Source organism: Argiope bruennichi, chromosome 1 (assembly GCF_947563725.1).
Source record: "Argiope bruennichi chromosome 1, qqArgBrue1.1, whole genome shotgun sequence".
Classification (NCBI taxonomy): domain Eukaryota; kingdom Metazoa; phylum Arthropoda; class Arachnida; order Araneae; family Araneidae; genus Argiope; species Argiope bruennichi.
In genome coordinates this window covers 129554538-129575021 of record NC_079151.1, presented here as the reverse complement: position 1 = coordinate 129575021, position 20484 = coordinate 129554538, and the positions used below count along the sequence as shown (strand labels likewise).

At 29.4% G+C, this 20484-nt stretch overlaps 1 protein-coding gene across 1 annotated transcript in view; it reads right to left on the bottom strand.

The window, feature by feature from the left end:
- LOC129963617 (guanylate cyclase 32E-like) overlaps positions 1–20484 on the bottom strand; it is a 305080-nt gene that overhangs the window by 28602 nt on the left and 255994 nt on the right. Inside the window, exons 11-14 of the mRNA XM_056078095.1 lie at positions 12181–12285; positions 8349–8420; positions 6494–6665; positions 638–787 (exon numbers count right to left, since the gene is read on the bottom strand). Of these exons, the coding sequence (XP_055934070.1) occupies positions 638–787; positions 6494–6665; positions 8349–8420; positions 12181–12285 (499 nt within the window). The remainder of the gene's footprint in view (positions 1–637; positions 788–6493; positions 6666–8348; positions 8421–12180; positions 12286–20484) is intronic.

Sequence of the window (20484 nt, the reverse complement as noted above, 5' to 3'; positions counted from 1 at the left end):
GGGGTTTTAAGACATTTTTGGAATTTTTTTTTATTAAAAATATTTTTTTTTATCACTGGGATCTTCAAATGATGCATAATTTTTTTTATTGAAAATGTTTTATTAATTCTGTGATTTTTAATAAAATTTTTTATTGAATCCTTTATGGATACAACTTTAAAAATAAAGACAAAAATGTATTTACTTGCAAAAACTATAAAATACAATATTTAATTTTTCATATATTTTTTCAAATATCAATGCATTAATCCATGCTTGTGTGTCATACATATTTCTAAGCTACTTTAATTTTTCTTAATCTTTAAAGCATCTTACAGATGAAAAAGCAAAAGGTAACACGTAATTGGATATTATATAACGTCACAATTATTTTTGTCATGTGGTTAATAATGGGAAAGAAATGGAGAGGAAATCCAAATCTATTTGAAGGAGATAAAGATTAGTTCTTAATTGATTAGGATGGTTAATTATAATGGCCCAAACCAAATACTTAAGTTTTTAAAGATAGAACTGCATCTTTTAGAAAGTGAAATACTTGAATATTTATGCTTATTTCCGTTTGTTGTCTCAGAAAATGGTATATTGATACACACTTTTTACATAATAGATCTTAGGAAAATATTATTTTGTCCTTTACCTGAAGGCGTCATGCTTATGTGGCCATAAGGACCTTTTCGGCTTATGATTTCATATAAGATAATACCGAACGAATAAATATCTCCTTTCTGTGTTCCATTAGCAGGAGAGCAGGGGTCTCGAAGTAATTCAGGAGCTTTCCACAAGAGTTCTGAAAGTGAATAATTATTCAAAATAAAAAATAATGAAACACTCACAAGAAAATAAAATGAAAGTTTTCGAAAATACGTGTATATGAAGCCTCACATAGTCACTGTAGCAAACCTATTGATTTAACGGAAATTTGTGTAAAATATTTCTTTAACAATCTGAACAACTGAATTAAAAAAATTAGTATATTAGGAGGATAAACTTCCATATGTATAAATCAATAAATTACGAATTTGTGTTATTATTTAAAACAAATTCTCAAAGAATGGACTATGCATATGGACATAAATCACCAAAAATGTATTAAGTCATATGGATAAAATGCTATTTTATGAAAAGTTTGCTATTTAAACATAAAAGTGTTAATATGAATCAAATTTTGGACACAGTTGGTCAACAAAAATGGTTCAAAATCCAGTCACCTCATTATGCGATTATGCGATGAAGCTAAAAACAGAAAATGGAACGCATTGAAAAAAAAAAGGAATATAACAATGCTTTTTTTATGGAAATTACTCATTTAATTTTTTTAAAGTTCATACTAACGAAAATCATTTCGTTAAATAAAATTTCCAAACTACCGAAATGAAAAAAAGCAATAAAAATCAATACTTAAAATATCTTATTTGGATGGTATTTTTTTAGACTGTTATGTTACGTATTAAAGAAAGGCAAATCTCTGCAACGTTGTTAAATAAAGCCAACAACTGACATTCAAATACTTGATAATATAGGGAAATTCAAGACATGAACAACAACTGAAGGATATACCAAATGCAATTTGCAGTCACCTGAAATGGAACATATCTGAAGCTGTCAAAACTTCAAATAGTTAGAATGCGGAAAAGTAAGCATTACAGATGGAAATATACGATTATAGACATCGATTTCGACAGAGGAGAATCTTTTCTAACATAAATATATTATTATTGACAACTGACGTCAAATATGAATATTTCCTGCGATGGTAGTAGCATGTGTCTTGAAAACTGTACCCTAGAGTTTGGAAAGAGTAAATCATAAAACAGAAAAAGAATCCGCTATGGAGATGTTATGGCGACAATAAATTTGATGACAGTGATTTTATTCAAACAAATGCAAAATAAAAAAGAAATTGGACCGTTCATAGAGAAAATGCAATGCCAGGTTGTTTTTCTTTTCTGAAAGATTCCTGTGACACATATTCCAAGGTATACTGAAACGATCTCATCTGATAATAATATTTGAAATGAAAAGTTTAACTGAACAATGAAAAGGACCTCACATATTGTCTTTCAGCTTTGTAAAATGCTTAGACCAGAGAACAGTTTGTTTTTAGATGCACTTAGATTAGATAACTGCTGATAAGTATGTAACATCAATATTTAAGTAGCACTTGGATTACTTAACTCCAGAAATATATTTTGATTTAATTAAAAATAGGTATTGAGTAATAAGGACTCTTAATATAAAAAGTAGAAAAAAGCAGTTTATCTTATAATTTTAAACAAGAAATTCTTGCATATATATAAATGTTTTTCGTGTATCTCGGAAACGGTTCTAATGATTTAAATCAAATTTTCCATTTAGATAAGGTTTTGCTTTTTAATTTAATCTATGTAGGTGTCTTTCCCTAAAAAACATGTTTTTACACATTTTTTTATTGCTACATATTGTTATGAAGCTACACATGACTTGCATAAGTGTATCAGTGATGGACTAGTGATCAAGGTTTTGGACTTCCATGTATTTTTCTCCATGCATTTTTCGACCGCACGATTGCAATTTAACCAGATTTTGATTATAACTTTAACCGAGTCATCGGATAGAATTTAACGATTTTGCAAACAAACAAACAAACAAAAAAAAAACCTGCCGTGAGAAGCTTAGTCTTCCAGATTCTGTCATATTATTTTACAATAACCGTGGAGCATATGGGTAAAGTTACCACACATCCTTTGTACATAAATTGAAATTCACTACTTAGTCCCGTATTATCCATGCTCTTGCTTTTTTTTTCTTTTGCAAAATTCGATGTCAGGCAGCTGGCGAGTACATATTATTGCATATTTAAAGATAGAAACAGTGATATTCGCAATATTGAGATTCTATTCAACAAGTTTATATATTTAAATTTATATAGAGAAGAACACTACCTAACAAAATTGCTAAACAACTGCGGAAGAGAAATACTGCAAGTATTATTTCAAATATAAAATATATTGATCAGAATTCTTATTAAGTAGAGATATGCAAATAATAACTATTTTTTACTCTATCTAAAGTCGGAGTCTATTTTTCACTCTATCTAAAGTATAGAGAATATTTTCTCTAATATCAAATGAAAGGTCAGGAAAAAGGAAGCAAGTTGTCAGAGAGCACAGATGAAAAAGTTTTAAATTGTCATTATGATTTTAAAATGATGGGTTTTCAATTTTATAATTATGTGAAAGAAGAAAGGGACATAATTAAAGAAATAAAATAAAATTTTAAATATGATTGGTTAAAAAAAAGATTAGCCTTTCAGCATTTCTTATCATTTCACCTTTATTATTCATTTTCTCATTATTTATTTTATTAGATTGCTTAAATTTTAACTATTATTTATCTCAGTATAATAAAGTATTTTCTACCCTTTTTCTCTTTTTTTTATATTTAGAGCATAAACCTCCCACATCTTTTCTTGCTAATTATGACGACTCTGTTCATAGGATAAGTTTCTAATAAGATCAAATCAAGAACACATTTCTCCCATACAAATGTTACTAAAAAATTATATAATTAGGAGGTCTTAATGAACGAATCTATAGAAAAGATAAATTATGAATATTTTTATATTATTCTTTAACACAGACTAATTATGTTTAAAAGTATTCTTGATTATATATATATATATATATATATATATATATATATATATATATATATATATATATATATATATATATATATATATATATATATATATATATATATATATATATATATATATAACACCACTTTTGCGGTTATTTATTTCCGAATAAACAAGCGAAAAAATTGTTAGAAATACCTGGTAATAATGATCATCGTATTTATTACATTATAGCTGCAATTTACAGTGTTCGCGTTGACATTATTGTGATGGAGACACAGCTGCTACATTCTTAGACACTTATAACTCGTAATTAATTTGTATCTGGGCAATGAGTGATTGAGTATCCGACAATAATTGAACTTATAACTTTACGGATGTTGCAAATTATATCGCGGGATTAATTGCAAACAATCTGATTGCAAATCATGTTTTTGTCCCGCTTCTTTTATTCTTTTGAATATAATGAGTTAAGTTTTCTCTTTGATTTTTAAAATTGTTATTTTAGTACTTAAATCGGGCCATCAGTAAGATATTATACCATTCAAAGATTTTGTTTACAAAATTATATAATTAAATTTATCGTTCAAAACATTCTAGATATTGTTTTAGCGATATGCGAGGGATAGACCCTGGGATCTTGTGGTTAGCAATCCAGTAACTAAACCATGATACAAAAGCGTACGCTCGCGTAGCGTAGTTGTTAACTGGATTATATGCTATTCACCACAGTACTCTCCCTCCAGTGAGTCGGAAGTGAGACGAACGATATGGCTGCTGAGTGGTGATGCCTTTATTAGCTGTTGTCTAATGGGCCTGTACCCAGTTGAGTAGCGAGTATGTGTGGGTGAGTTGTTGCTGATGCTGCTGCGCCAAGTAAGTCTGGCGACTTTGATTGCTGCATCAAGTGAGTCTGACGACTTTGGTTGCGAGTAGATGGCGCCACAACAGCTGTTCGAAGGTTGAAAGTTCATCGTCCGAGGTCACCAATTTAGTGTTATGGGATGCGCGAAGGATAGAACCTGGGACCTTGTGGTTCGCAGTCCAGTAGCATAACAAGGATACAAAAGCGTACGCTCGTGTAGCGTAGTTGTTAACTGGATTATATGCTATTCACCACATTGTTTTAAGTTTGATTTATATGCCTTGTTTTCTATGAGTTCGATTGCCTTAGCTGTTAATTATATGTGCAGTTATTTTCATTTGAGCAGAAAACATTTAATATTTTTGCTAAACGACAGGAGAACTATCAAAATATTAGCATTGTTTATTCAGAAACATTTTATTTTGTTGCAAGCTTTCATTTAAAAAAAGACTTTGTCACAAAATATTATTTAAATAAATATTTATAATTTTTATTAAAATTAAAAAAGTTATTGCATGTAAATACAATTAATTTTAAATTCTAACGGGAAGTAAAATTATTTTTTATGCAGTATTATGCTCCGATAGTAATGGAAAAAACTAAACTCGTAATAAATTAAATTAATAAAAATGTGATTAAAATTCTGAAAACACTTTTTCAGTAAGCGCCAAAACTAAAGAAGTAAATAAGTATTTAATTAGGCAACTTGAGACTTGTGAGATTTTCACATGACATAATTAAGAGACAATGTGCAATCCCATAGACACTATTATCATTGGGATTAGAAACTAAATGCAGTTAGACTTATTTATGTTGCAATAAATGTATTTATCGTTTTAAATGGAAACTTTAATAAAACTTTATACATTTTTGCATAATTAGCGAGAGGATAGGAACAAGGTGCTCAGTGAAAACTCGCGACAGATTAACATTTCAAAAGTGAAACTTCGCTCAACTACTCGCTTGAGCTTGACTCACTGACTCCTTGTCTATGTGCCTTTGCTTTTATAACTTGCGTTGCAAGACAAAGAAACATCTAGAAGGATATCACATTTTCTCTCCTAATCAAGATATCGTCAAAATTCGAGTAGTTTCGAAAATTTTTGTTTTTATCACCAAATGAACACCAAGTTTATCGCGAAAGCCGAGGATCATTAATCTAGAATTCATTCATTATCTATCAGTGTAATATATAAAATTCTCTCTCTCTCTTACCATGGTACTAACCACGCAGGAAAATAATATTATAAATTAATAACAATATGGAGTTATTTGACCATAAGTCTTTTCTCCATAATGCTCTTAATGGAGCTATTTTAATTTTAAGTATCTGACTTCAGTATCTTATTTAACATGAAAAATATCCTTCGTATCACAAGAATAAAAATTTTAGTTTTTTCGTATATCGGCATTGTTATATCAAAACGTGCACGTGGAATTTACCAAAGCAGTTTTTTTGGTGGATATGCATAGTATAATTGCATTTTCTCTCAAACTGTTTTGCATAATGCGTGATTTTTCTATACTGCCACAAAATGACATTTCGTAAGTAGTTTCAGTTGAAGCATCAAGATATCGTATGTTTTGTTGTGTATGAATTTTGACATATGACATTATGTTATAATTATGACGATATATATTACTGTTATCCATTTAACTCCCTTTAAATAAAAATGAACTTAAATACCTTTTTTTTTACGAATAAATAGTTTTTAAAGCATATTTTCAATTATTTTCTCCTTTTTAGTTTTTAATTTATATTCAGTACTATAAATATTATGGAAGTTCGAAATCACGTTTCACTCAAATTCACTTACAGGATTGATGAATTTAATTAAATTAATAGATTAAATGAAACTTAGTTTGGAAAATATTAATTAGTATAATATACAAAGTATATAAGTTTTATAACACTGGTACATCAGGAAGAGAATGAAAAATCTATTATAGAATTCTCATTTTGCATTGAAGAAATAAAATCAAATAAGAAGGAATAAAAAGCAACTAACTTTCACATTGTTTCTCGAAATCCATTTCATTATCACCAGTGTCGGCTCCAAATTTCAGTTCATGCAGTCCAAAGTCCGAAATTTTGACCACCCACCTACTGTCCACCAGACAATTGGAAGATTTCAGGTTGCCATGGGAACGGAGAGGACTCTCGTGTAGATACGTCATGCCCTACAATTCAATTTATTTTTATAATGCGTGAATTCAGGAACCATGTTCAGTAAATAATCATTTTGTGGTACCTTTGAATAAAATTGAACTAAAGCATATTGTGTTGTTAAAAAGAATATTGAATTCGATCTCACTTTTATATTTCGAAACACGTCAAGTAACTGGAAATATATTATTAAAAATAATTGATAAGAATTTTTTTTTGATATTTAGTAAATGAATGCAAATTGTTAAAGGATTTCTATTCAAAGAGATATCTTTTCTAATGGCGAAATTATTTAATAATTTTTATTGCAAGGTATATGACACGTTTTAACTTACAGTGATAATTTTATTATTTTGGCATTCATGCAAAATATTCAAATTTAACTTTCACCTGATATATTGTCTACAATATTTTGTCATGTTAAAAAGTATCAGTTATAAAATAAATTTTGAAGATATATATGAAAATATTTTAAATATATTATTTTTTTTAATTTAGTTTTTACGGATGAGAGAATTTTTAACGTGAAATCCATTACTACAATGGTATAACTTAGATTGAATTTTAAAATTTTTGCTCATATTTCTTTTTTTTCTGTTCTATATTTTAACAAGAATATGTTATATCGAAATGATAAGGTAACATTCATCATGAAAAACAATAAGAGTGATTCAAACTCAAATCTGAAACATCTTAGTATAATAAAAGATTACGCTTGGTACGCTGTTTTTGTTTTTTCAAAATTTATTTTAATTATTGATGACATCTCACGAAAATTTTATTTATTATCATCATAAATCACTGCTGTAACTAAAACAATTATTAATAATTTTATGAAAAATACTCATCAATGTTTTTAAAAAATTTGAAAAATCACAGAATTATAATTAGAAGTTAAAATTGGACAGAAATGAAACTGATCTAACAGAGAAGCTGATTGTTTGAATTTTAAAGTGACAAAAATAATTTTGTGCTATAAAATTTTTAGTGGCATCGTGGATCATATCCAAATTTCGATTAGTTCTTAATTAAAAATCTAACTAATAGTTTGAAATTTTCTTAATGAGCACTTACTACCTAAGAAGTAATTACGCTCCAAACTTGGTAGCTCTAGGTCTAATAGTTTGTTCTGTAGAAAATTCGAACGATTTTTGCATCATGAATCTGGCATTACGCAATTTAAAAATGATATTGAGTTTATAAGCTTGATCACGCTAAATTGCAATGTATTAAGAATAACTCATAAAAAGTGAAGTTATGAGAGTTTGGAATAAATTTTGAAGTTAAAAAACTAAGTTAAGAAATTTTAGAATTTGACACATTTGACCTTCTAAGAAACATGATCTTTTGTTGTTCTCAAAACTCTGTTTCTTAACATCATTTGTTAAATTAGTACTCCTATAGACTACTCAAAAGATTTGAAGATAAAAAAAAATCAATTTTTTTGTAATTAAACTTTTGTTCTGTTTTATTCCAGTAAAATTATAGATCAGTCCAATTGATTAGGGCATTATTTTTTGAATACTACATACTTTATTTAATATTTCACATATCACAGCCTTTTTTTAAATTTAAGGTGTAATAGTGCTGTTATGTGTATTTAAACGCTTTTTTTTAATTTTGCATCATTCGATATTGATCTAATTTCTTTTTATTGTAACTAAAAATTAAAAAAAAATTAGTATAATATTGTTTACCCTGACAATATCTCCAATAATAGATGCATTGAACATATTATCCAGTTTAACATCCTCATTTTCTAGGATGTCCTGGAAAATAATGGAAACAGTCAGCAGGACAAATAAAACTAAAAATATAGAAATGGTAATATTATACTAAATTGTTATAAATATAGTACATATGATTCAAATTATTTTTAATTGAATTTAAAACAAAATAATAAAAAATGAATTGAAATGAATGAATGAATTTGAAACAAAATAATAAAAGAAAATAACTTTCAAAATTTGAATGCTACTGAGAAGTATAACTACAAATATACCAAAATCATTTTACAATAGAATACAATTTTTTTTTCGTTCTATATAAATATTAAAATAAACTGTGTTTGATTTATATATAATATAAAATATAAAATATAAAGTATTCCATAAGTTTTTTCCTCTTTTTTTTAATGAATGCATGATAGTTTTTACAGAAGGTTGAATTATGTATTATGTCTGAATTGTTCAATGACTTCATTATTTCTTTACTTTTCTTAGGAAGCCTCATAACTTTCTCTTTCCAAAATTATTGGGACTTACTTGCAAAATATTCCACAAGGTGTGCTTTATTTCGTTTACTAATTATAACTATCCTTCATAGAGAATATTTAATGACAGGGACAAGTGATAATCGGATGAAGTAAGATCTATGAGATGCGGACGAGGCGATAGAATATCCCCGTAAAACCTTACCAGTTTTTCTGTTACAGACAATGCAACATGCGTTTTGCTTCGTCGTAATGAAGAATGAAGCCTCGGCCATTTGCCAGTTCTGGTAGTTTTTCTTGTAGATGGCTTTTATCAAACTGATTGCATTACTTGGCAGAACTGATAGTTTCATCTTGAGGACTCGCAACAGACTACACTTTTCCAGGCTTATCAAATGATACAAAGAATTCCTTCCGAAGAAATCCAAGCTTCGGGACAAAAACATTCCGTGCAGAATACAGCTTACAGAGATCTATCATCCTTAGATCACGTGGGATTACGATGGATGTTTTGATACAAAATTCAGGTCTCGTCTCCTGTGGCCAGTCTCTTTAGGAAAAAAGCTTTTTCATGCCTCTGGATTGCTATGCCTCTGGATTTCATGCCTCTGGATCTCATGCCTACGTGCGATTGGAGCAACCAATCACACGTAGAGATGTGATTTATAAGGTCGATTTCAGTCAATATATGTTTAACACAACCTTTAAATTAATTGATAAGTCCCGTCCTGATCAGTTGATTATGTAGCTTTGTCCTGGGAATATCGCTATCCGGAGCACACCATATAGTGGATTTCCAGCACGCGTAGCTTCGATAACATCCATATCTGTCCATGTTGAGAATACGATGCAGTTTCCATCTTACAAGTTAAAATTGCCAGCCTTAAACCACTTAAATCAATTTGTGTCTTTATTGTCACAGTGTTTTTAAACAATGAAGCACAAATTCTTCCTTTGGCTATTTATATAGTGAGTGGTGTAGAAAGAAGTTTTAAAAGAAACTAAATCTCCAACAAAATCTAATTTGGAAGAGCTCTGGGACGTCTGAGAGGAATGCCATGGATGGCTAATACTATATATGCCTACATTTTAAGCTAAGCATAGCAGTCAGTGAAAAAAAAATGCTGGACACCCTAATATCTATGTCCAATTGTCCGCTAGAAGAACATCTTCGAAACCGCGAGCAGTCGAGGTGCGAAATGATGTCATTCTGGAGACAATTTCTAGATCAAATTTGCTAATTTCATTTTTCAAGAAAAAATAATTTAGAAAGATATTTAATTAAATAATTAAATATATAATGCTATTTATAAATGAATCTTCGGTGACACATAAAGAAATTTCAAGCCGTGAATACAGCCCATCAAATTCTTCGTAGCCTAAACAGTCTTTTGAAGGTATGATTGCAATCTTACCAATGGCTTTTGGCTATGACACTAAAAAACGTGATGACCGCAGTAATCAATTTAAAATCGTCGACTCAGGGAAAAAAACTAGTATGAAAGATCCTTAAAATAATTCTGCAAAATTCTTTCAAAAATTCTCCAAACTTTCTGGAATAGCTGCTTAATTTGACAATTTGAAGGAAGATTCAAATAAATATGGAAGAACCAAACTTTCGAACGATTTTTATAAGATATGGCTGCTATTTCATAGTCTAAATTAATCAAACATATACGGAACGATAAGACTTCACAAATGTGCCTTTTTAATACTTCTAAATGCGAAATTTATATAAATTAACTTCACGACAGAAGAAAAAGTTCCAACTGCTGTAAGAACATACTTCTTAGTAGAAAAAAGTTTAAATGATGAAAAGACCAGAAGTTAGAAAGAATATTTTAATTCCCTTCATTTTTGTGGCATTCCTCTGGATAGATTAACATTGAGAGTTGTTGCTATGTGGTTAGAAAATACCAAGCTGGGTAATTGGAGGCAGATTGCCCAATGGAATGAACAATGGGGACTTTACTCGCTGATATAGTCAAAGCACTCATTTTAACTGAATTACTTGCGCGAGAAGACTTCATAATTCTGGAGATTCTTCTGATTTCAGCCATTCTCAATCAAATAATTGTTATTTCTTGTTTGTAATCACAGTCAATGGCGTACAAAAGCAATCAATGGAAGTCTCTGTCTTTATTTTATTGACGAGTACTTATAACGTGTAAAATACACTTAGGAAGGCTAAAGGACAAAAAGTTGTTCGTTACAGCCGATAATAAAAAAGAGGTTAGAAGATATAGAATATAATCAAATTTGAAATAATTTTTTTAATATCTGAATTAGTAAAATTAATTATAATGAATGATGAGCGAGTTTAAAAAATTAATTATAATGACTGATGAGCGAGTTTGTAAAATTAATTATAATGACTGATGAGCGAGTTTGTAAAATTAATTATAATGACTGATGAGCGAGTTTGTAAAATTAATTATAATGACTGATGAGCGAGTTTGTAAAATTAATTATAATGAATGATGAGCGAGTTTGTAATATTAATTATAATGAATGATGAGCGAGTTTATAAAATAATTTATAATGAATGATGAGCGAGTTTGTAAAATTAATTATAATGAATGATGAGCGAGTTTGTAATATTAATTATAATGAATGATGAGCGAGTTTATAAAATAATTTATAATGAATGATGAGCGAGTTTGTAAAATTAATTATAATGAATGATGAGCGAGTTTGTAAAATTAATTATAATGAATGATGAGCGAGTTTATAAAATTAATTATAATGAATGATGAGCGAGTTTGTAATATTAATTATAATGAATGATGAGCGAGTTTGTAATATTAATTATAATGAATGATGAGCGAGTTTGTAATATTAATTATAATGAATGATGAGCGAGTTTGTAAAATTAATTATAATGAATGATGAGCGAGTTTGAATCTATCTCGAGTGAAGTTTAATAATTATGTTATAATAAGAAAATTATATAAAATCGTAACGAATATTTCTGGATTAATTTAATTCTAATGGATTAATTTTAAAAAAACTGAGCTTTAAGCTACCTTTATATGACGCATTAAAAAATATCCATAAAAATATAGCAAGGAAATACACATATTATATTCAATAAAAAGTTATATAAACTAAGATTTTGAAAAATAAAATAAAATAAATGATGTTCATATGATTCTGAAGAAGCTATCACACGAAAAGCAAAACTATTTATCCTGATGAATTTAATCAACAGACTTCGAAACTACTAAGCAAATATTACATTAAATTTCTATTATTATTATACCAATTTTTTTCGGAAAAGTATAAAATCAGAAGTGTTGATTGAAAATTATACCAACCCTCAGACTACCTCTTGAGCAATATTCAGTGATGATAATTATATTTGGTGGTTCTACGCAAGCACCGACGAATGGATTAAGATTATCATGCCGTAGATCACGCATCTGAAAAGAGCAAAACAAGTAATAAGAATCTACTCCAAAATTTATGATACAGTTGCATTAAAAAAGGAATGAAAAACTGGTTTTGGCGCCTATTCACAATATGTAGAGTACAATAAGTCCACATCCTGAACTTTAAGAATCAGCTATATGAAACATTGAATATAAGAAGAATTTTTATATTAATCTTCATTTATTGATTCCAGGCATATATTAAATTTGAATCAATTAGAAGATTAGTGCCTGATCAAAATCAAATATTGATTATCTCAAAATGTGACTTTCAGATGAGTCATATTTTTCTTCTCATGAAATGAAAAAAAATATTTCATAGAAAAATAAATTTTGGCACTTGATGTATCTTAATATTAAAAGTGTACATTCTTATCAAGTTTTAGGCAGGATCCGTTTAAAGAAAATCTGTCTATCTGTCTGTCTGTCGTTTCATGTAAATGTGAGCACGATAACACAAAAACGTAAAGAATCAGGAAGATGAATTTCAGCAAATGGTTTTATTACTGTAACTGTAGATCTGTGTCATATTAGTGAAGAAATTCTTCATTGAGCTTTCATTTTTCTGTATTTGATATTCGTAAACATGTGGATCTGTCAATTTAAAGACATAAAATTGGATGAAAGAATTTTAGTATATAATTTTTTTCCAATAAAATTGAAAATGTGTGTCAAATTTTGAACTATATCCGTCAATTGTGGTTTATCCGCTGCCATATATATATGAATTAGATAAATCAAAATCACAAGGAATAAGATGAAAAAATTTGATATCTAATTTTGGTACCATAATAACAGACCTATAGCTTCTCATTCTCCACCAGCTATAAGAATTCTAAATTAGATACTCGAATTTTCTCACAATACTACGTCTTGTTGTTCTACATCCTTTTAAATAATTGGCGACTGTTTATCGATCACAATTAGTTAAAACTCAAAAAATTATTGTGGCAACGGTGCTCTCGTAGCAGAATTGGGGCTTCAGTGCTTGTTTTTTTAAAAATCCACTGTGAGTTTGACCTGGTGTATCTTAAATCCGCCAAAGATCAAATGTCTTCCTATTTTTGTAATGTGAATAATTAGAGAAAAGGTATGGACCTTGTCATTCGTTCCTTATCTTAAAATTATGATTTCTGTCTGTAAATATATCTTACATAGCTTCAAAATGGGATTAGCGTGGTTTAGTTCTATTTTCATCTCGAACACGAAGGCCATTTTGGGATGGGTCAATTGTTTTTGAGCCATCGTAGGTTATGGTAAAATATCCTTTTATTTATATGATGTAATCATACAAATAGGAGACCTTCATACGACTTTACAAAATTCCAAGTCCGTCCCAAAATATCTCTTGTAAAGCATCCAAAGTAGATTAGTTTGGATTATTAGTTATAGTTGCATCGCATTTTGAAGCATCATGAGGGTTATTTTGGGACTGGTTTCGTATGTTAAGTCATGGTTGGTAGGAGATGATGACATTTGATTCGACATCTCTCTCCACAACAACGAAAGAACCATGATTCATCATGTGCCATGTATACATTCAGTATGGAAACCCACTTAAGTGGTTGTTCTTTGGTGGAATTGTCTTTTTGATTTTTAACTCTCCTGTCCGAAGACAAGATTTTTCCCTCCTCCCCAGGTCACCATGGCCTTTGTTTTAAATTGGAAAATATAACAAAAAAGAACTGTATGGAGGAATTTATCATTTGAATAAAATTCAGTGAAAATTCTGGAGGATGTGTGGTACTTGCTTATAAAAATGAATTTGGGTCAGATATTAGCACTGTTATATAAATCGTTGCTATGTCAAAAAGAAATATAACAAAACATAAGGCATTTAATATGACAGTTGAAATCACAACCTAAATGAGACATTTTGTGAAACAACATTAAACAAAGACATATAAAAAGCTATAATTCGAGTGCAAAAATCATGTAAATATTTTTGCAAAATTGGCGGACGGCAATATAATATGTGATAATATGCATATTAATTTTAAGTCCTTATTGTTTTCATTTGCTCTGTTTCTAAAAACCAAATATGTTTTTCTTAATATAAATATTTATGTTATCTGAAGAATTACTTGAAGTAATTATTTAATGGAAGTCATGTGTTGTACCTGGATTCCATAATCGATAGTAAAAAAAAGAAAGAAAAAGAAAACACCCTTGAAAGATGCATAGTCTATATAACATATAAGAAATGTTATATTTTCGAATATTGGGACAATTTTATTTCTTGTTTGGCATTTTTTCCTTGTTATTTCTAAGAGACTAGAGAAGTACATCAAAGCATAAAGAATGAATGGAGGATTATTTTTGTCTAGTCTATTGGTTCTTTTTCCTTATCATAATTTTTACGTCCTCCTATACATAAAATACAAAGTGAAACAAGTGTAACAATCAGAAAATTCGAACTCATGTTGACGAATTATCACATTTCAGATCTCCCAGAGTTTGAAAAACATTTTTGGAATCATGTCTGTCTATCTGTTTGTGAGCACGATGGCTCAGAAATGTAATGAGCTAGATCTATAAATTTGATGCAGGGTCTTTATACAGTTATGAAGACCTCTCTGAAATTTTAAAAGAAGTTCACTCATAGAAAGTCTGTCTGTCTGTCTGACTGTAAATGAACATTATAACTGCAAAACGTGAAGAGTTAGATAGATAAAATTTAGTATATTGTTTCAATATCTGAGAATTACATCTTTAATAGTGTTTGAAACCGAAATTTCAAAGAGTTGACTGTCTGTGGATCGATGCTTTCATATATATGTAAATGTGATAAATTAAATTTCACTTGGATAAATTAAAATTGAGTTGGATAAATTAAATTTGGTATACAATGTTAGCACCCAAAATGTAGATTCTTAAGAAATTTTAATTGGAATCCGCCAAAGAGTTCAACGTTTGTTAGTTTATAACTTCACATTCATATAAATGTACTTATTCAAAAACGCATCACCTTGAAAATAAAATTTGTTCTACGTTTTTGGTAATAGTTTTAAATCAAATGTTAGTTTCAATTGAACGAAAAGAAAAGAGACCACAATGCATATTTGGTTTTTTATTTCACTACGAAGTCCAAAACGATAATATACGAGATGAAAATAAGAATATTGTTACGAATCTGGGATGCGGCTTCCCAGCATAGTTAGCTCCATAAGAGGTCACAGAGCTTGGCGACAAACTTGGCGACCATTTGGCGAATTGGCGACGACTTTGGCGCCAAAATAGATTATACCCGAAACATCGAGAATTTTCCCGACCGTCCAGTAGGAACAGAGTTACGCCTCGAACGTTCCTGATTGGTTGAGAGGCTTCTAGCCCCGGCTCCTGAGACCTATAAAAGGAGCAGCCTGCAGCTGTCGAGTAGTCGTGGACCAGTGGAGTCGAAGAGTAGTTGGAATCGACGGTAAAGAACTGGCCTTCCAGAGATAAGCGGAGCAGCGACGGAATGAAGCTAGTGCTGAACTAAGCTGTGCGCTACTGTCTGCAGTAGAGTCTGGTTGTATGCTGCTGTTGCATGCTGCACTTCTCGGCTGAAGATAATCGTCTTCTATGCTGTATATAGTTGTCGTTTTTGTGCTGTCCTGTGTGTCTTCGTGTAAATAAACGTCGTTGTTTCATTTTCTACTGCCGCCTGCTGATTGAGTGTTCTCCACGCCATATAACTCCCACTATTCAAACGAACCCCGGAACTTTCGTAACAATATGTACTCTCGTGGCTTCACAGTTTTCCCACAAGGTCTACAGTTTTATTTGTGGTAAATAATACTTCCCACAAGCGAGTTTGTGAGAAAATGTTTTGAAAACCCTTTCAGCTGGTTTAATATTCTTGGTACTATTTCTTTCCCTTTTGTAATAAATGAATCGTTTTAAATATAATCCAAATCATTGTTATTACAATAATATTAATTTACAGTTTTTATTACAGAACCACTTGATATATATAGTGTTGTTTGATATAAAAATATTTTTATGTATTTCATTAATAAAAAAAACGAATTTAATTAACTATAATGGTATCTTTATTAAAATCTTCCTTATGCTTTTAGAATTAATTAAAAAATATTTCATATTTATTACAAATATTTTTAACATGAAAGACTGATAATTTCACATATTATTGATGAAATGCCAAAGTTCATGTAAATACCGAAATTTTAAAAATTAACTTCAAAAATAAGAATGTAAAAGTAATTTTATCATCTGCTACTTGATTATTAATTAAAATGGGAGTATGAGTTGTATCAAATAAATTTTTAAATTACACACTGTAATGAATGATTTTAAAAATTCACAGAAAGTTATTTTTTTACATAAATTGCTAATAATATTTAAAGATTGATATAGTGCGAGTGGCAACTCAGCGAGTGAATCAAATAAAAATTCTTTAGAATATTAGCAATATTTTTATTTAATAAAAATACTAATATCAAAGAGGGAAAAATCTTTTATTAGAAGGAAATACAAGATTAGTGTATTAAAAAAGATTGCTTAATTAATTGTCACGAAAATTTCCTTTGTATTGTAAAATCCTATAATATCCAAAGTATTTATTTTTCACTTTTATTTTTATACGTTGTTCATCTTTTTAAGCTTTATGATAAATATTCTGAAATATATACAAACATTACTATTACTATTTTCACACTACATACCCTATTACACTTTACTACTTTTAATTTAAAGTATTTCATAATATAGGATTACTAATATTTTGGAATCTTAAACTGATATATTTTTCAAATCCTCTATTATATCGTCAAATACATAGAATATAATTTATCAATTAAATAGAATCGATCTATTAAGTGATAATTAGTTTAAAAAAAAGGATGTATTGTCATCGAGAACAAATATCTTTACAAAATTTTAGGATTTTTGTACATCAAGATGTGAGAGAAATTTTTTTCTAAAAATTTCCATTTTTAAAAAACAAACATATTATAAGCGTATGAAAACGGCTCAAGTCCTTTTTATTGAAGTAATTCAGATTGACGACAATTTCTTGTGGTTCGGTTCTGGTTTTTAATGTAAAAAAAAGTTTCTTCATATGCACTCACGGACACGCACAAGCGCACAACAATGATTAACATACATATGTAATATGATTTGATACATTCATGACCCAAATCAAACGATTTTTGAATGAATTTCAGTTTATTTTACCACGGGTGGCTTGATTTGCCACATAGAACGAAAGTCGGAACACATATTCCCGCACCAGAATACAAGAGAGAAAGAGACGAACATTTTCCCTTTAGTGATTTTATTATGAGATTCCGATAGGGATTTCTTTGACACTTTTTAGGAATCCAAACCTTAGATATCCTTCAGTTTGGCTTGTTTTAGTCTATTATTATATTAACGTCTTTAGTTATATTAACGTCCCATTTTAAAGCAACACTAGTGCTAGTTTGGGATGGATCTCGCAATTTTGACCGTGATAAGATGACGAGGACGGCACCTTAGCTGGCAACCCCTCCTCAAACTTTTTCGCCACACCAGCGGAAGGACGTTTGACCCCGACGAATTTAGCGTGTACCAGACCCAATGACACGACGGTTCTGCAGTGGAGTCTGATCTCGAGCCTGAAACCGAATTGTTCAAAGAAAGCTTGTCTGCCCGAATATGCGACTGTAATTTAAATCAATAATTACAAAATGAAGAGAGCTAGATAGATAAGATTCGGTACTCAGATTTAACATCTATAGAGAAGACAACTACCAAATTTTGAGCAATCCAAAGGGGGGGGGAATCACTGTCTGTCGGTCTTTACTTTCAGAAAATTATATATGTAATAACCCAAAAACACAATGTGTAAATATGTGAAATTTAGCAAGAGATTTTGTGACAACAAATGCAGTTTTGTGTCAAATTTTGATTTCAATTGGTTAGGAAAAACGCATCTAAAACACAAATTCGATTTTCGGATACTATTAAACGCACGATAGGGATTAATCGCAAAAAAAAAAAAAAAAAAAAAAAACTTGCCAAAGATGACACAATGGATTCAGTAAAAATGTTAAATTCGCTCCAAAAGTCAATATTTAGTAACTATTGGAAGCCAGTGCCATGCAGACGGATTTTACTAATAACATAATATACGGCAAAATAAAATATTAAAAGATTATAGTGACTTTTTCCTCTCATATCTTGCTACAACTAATGCAATATATAAACTGCTACTCATTATATCGATGGGATATCTTGCACCCTATTCTTTATCTCATCCTTTTTGCTATACGTATCCTTAGTATCTTCTGAAGGAAATATCTTTGAAAGGAGTAAGACCAAATATAGAAATATCTTAACACTAGTTGATGGGTTTGTGTTCAGCTGTTTTATATACAGGAAGTATAAATGTAATATAACATTCCCGAGATTTTCCATAACATATTTTCAGTGCAATTCCACTGACGCAAAAAGATGCGAGGACATATAAAAACCACCGATACTTTATTTTTGAATAGGAAATAAGGTTAAAGGCTAAAGGTTGAATAAAAAATTTTTTCTTTGATATAATTCACTGCTTCTGCGATGCATTCAAGTTCATCTGTCTGTAAGTTTGTGTATATTGAAAAAAAAAGAAAATATTTGATTAGAAGGTGAGGGCTAGATGAAACAAAATAGGACAATACAAATCTCAGAGTTCTTCATTTTCCCTTCCAAAAACTAGATTTTTTTTATATTGATTTTACCTTAATTTCTAAATAAGCAGTTTTTTAGGTATCCGACTAGGTTGAAAACATGAATTTGGATGAAAATTCGATGGATTGCAGTTTCAAAAAAGTAGTACATTTCTGTTTCCGGTGATATCTATATTTTGTCTCTATGTCAAATAAAAGCCAAACTATTCACAAGTAAGAGACACTTATTTATAAGAATTGAAAAACTTTAAATGCGTTTTTTGAAGAACGAATTTTCTTTTAATTCTACTCTACAAGATCTCTTTCATAATTCTACTCTCAAGATGTTTTAATGAAATTTATAATTAGAGTTTGTTATATTAGGCAGAGTATAATGAATTATGGATTTAACGTTGAATGCTCTAGAAGTGGATTTATGATTGTTTCATTTAAATATTGTTGAAAAAAATTCCAAAATTTCATAGATAAAGGTTAGCTAAACTTTGAGATATGTTACACATGTAACGTTATAAAGAAAAATGAAAAACTGTAACAAATTTTCCTAATTTTTGTAAATAAAGGCTAGAATTTATATCAAAATATGCCTTTTCTTCAAAAGCTATAAATATATTTAAATATTTTATCTTTTATTTATCATTTTGTCCTTATGTTAATAAAAAACATCACATAAAGTTTGAAATATTTTTTTTGAAAAATCCCCTTTGAACCTTGTCGGATACTTTAAGTAGCAAATATTTTGACAAACTGAAACAAACACTCAATTGCAGGATCCTTCAGAAGAGTTGGTTTCATCTTATGCATAAATAAAAAGTTAAAATTCAAATTTAAAAGCAATTTTAAAGAAAATGATTAAGATATAAAGTATTTTTTAACAGAGTCGAAATACTTTAATGTTAAATCTAATAGAAATGTTGACTAGTTAATCAGACAGTCAATTGAGAAAAAGAGCTCATTTCATTATGCGCATAAATAAAATTACAAAATTTAAATTTAGGAATAATTTTAAGCAAAAGAATTTAAAATACATTTTTTAAAAAACAAAATCAAAATATTTGAATACAAAATTTGAAAAAGTTGCCGATTGGCGAGTCAATCAGTCCAAAAAAATGGGTTCACTGATCAATAGGTAAATTTCAAAATATAAAAAAAAACAATTTTAAGAGTAATGTTATAAAATTCAAACGATAATTTGATTTAGTTTTAAGAATTTCTTGTCCTAGGGTTTCTGTAAATCAAATGAAAGCGCTGAAAATTAGACTATCTTATAGTACCGTAAAAATGCTAAGATCTTGGCATTCCTTTCAAAGTTGCAGGCATTCTAGGCCTACTGGATTGACCACTGGCAAGTCGATTTTGCACTTCCTTTTAAGCAAAGAAACGATGTACTAATACATTTTTGGGAAATACAGCTTCAACATAATGCACTCTTTCTTTATTATTATTTAATCTAAGCTCTTAAAAATCACTTTCATCGAAAGGAAATGAATACTACTAACAGCCCAGTCATGCTTATTCTTCAACTGAATGAAGA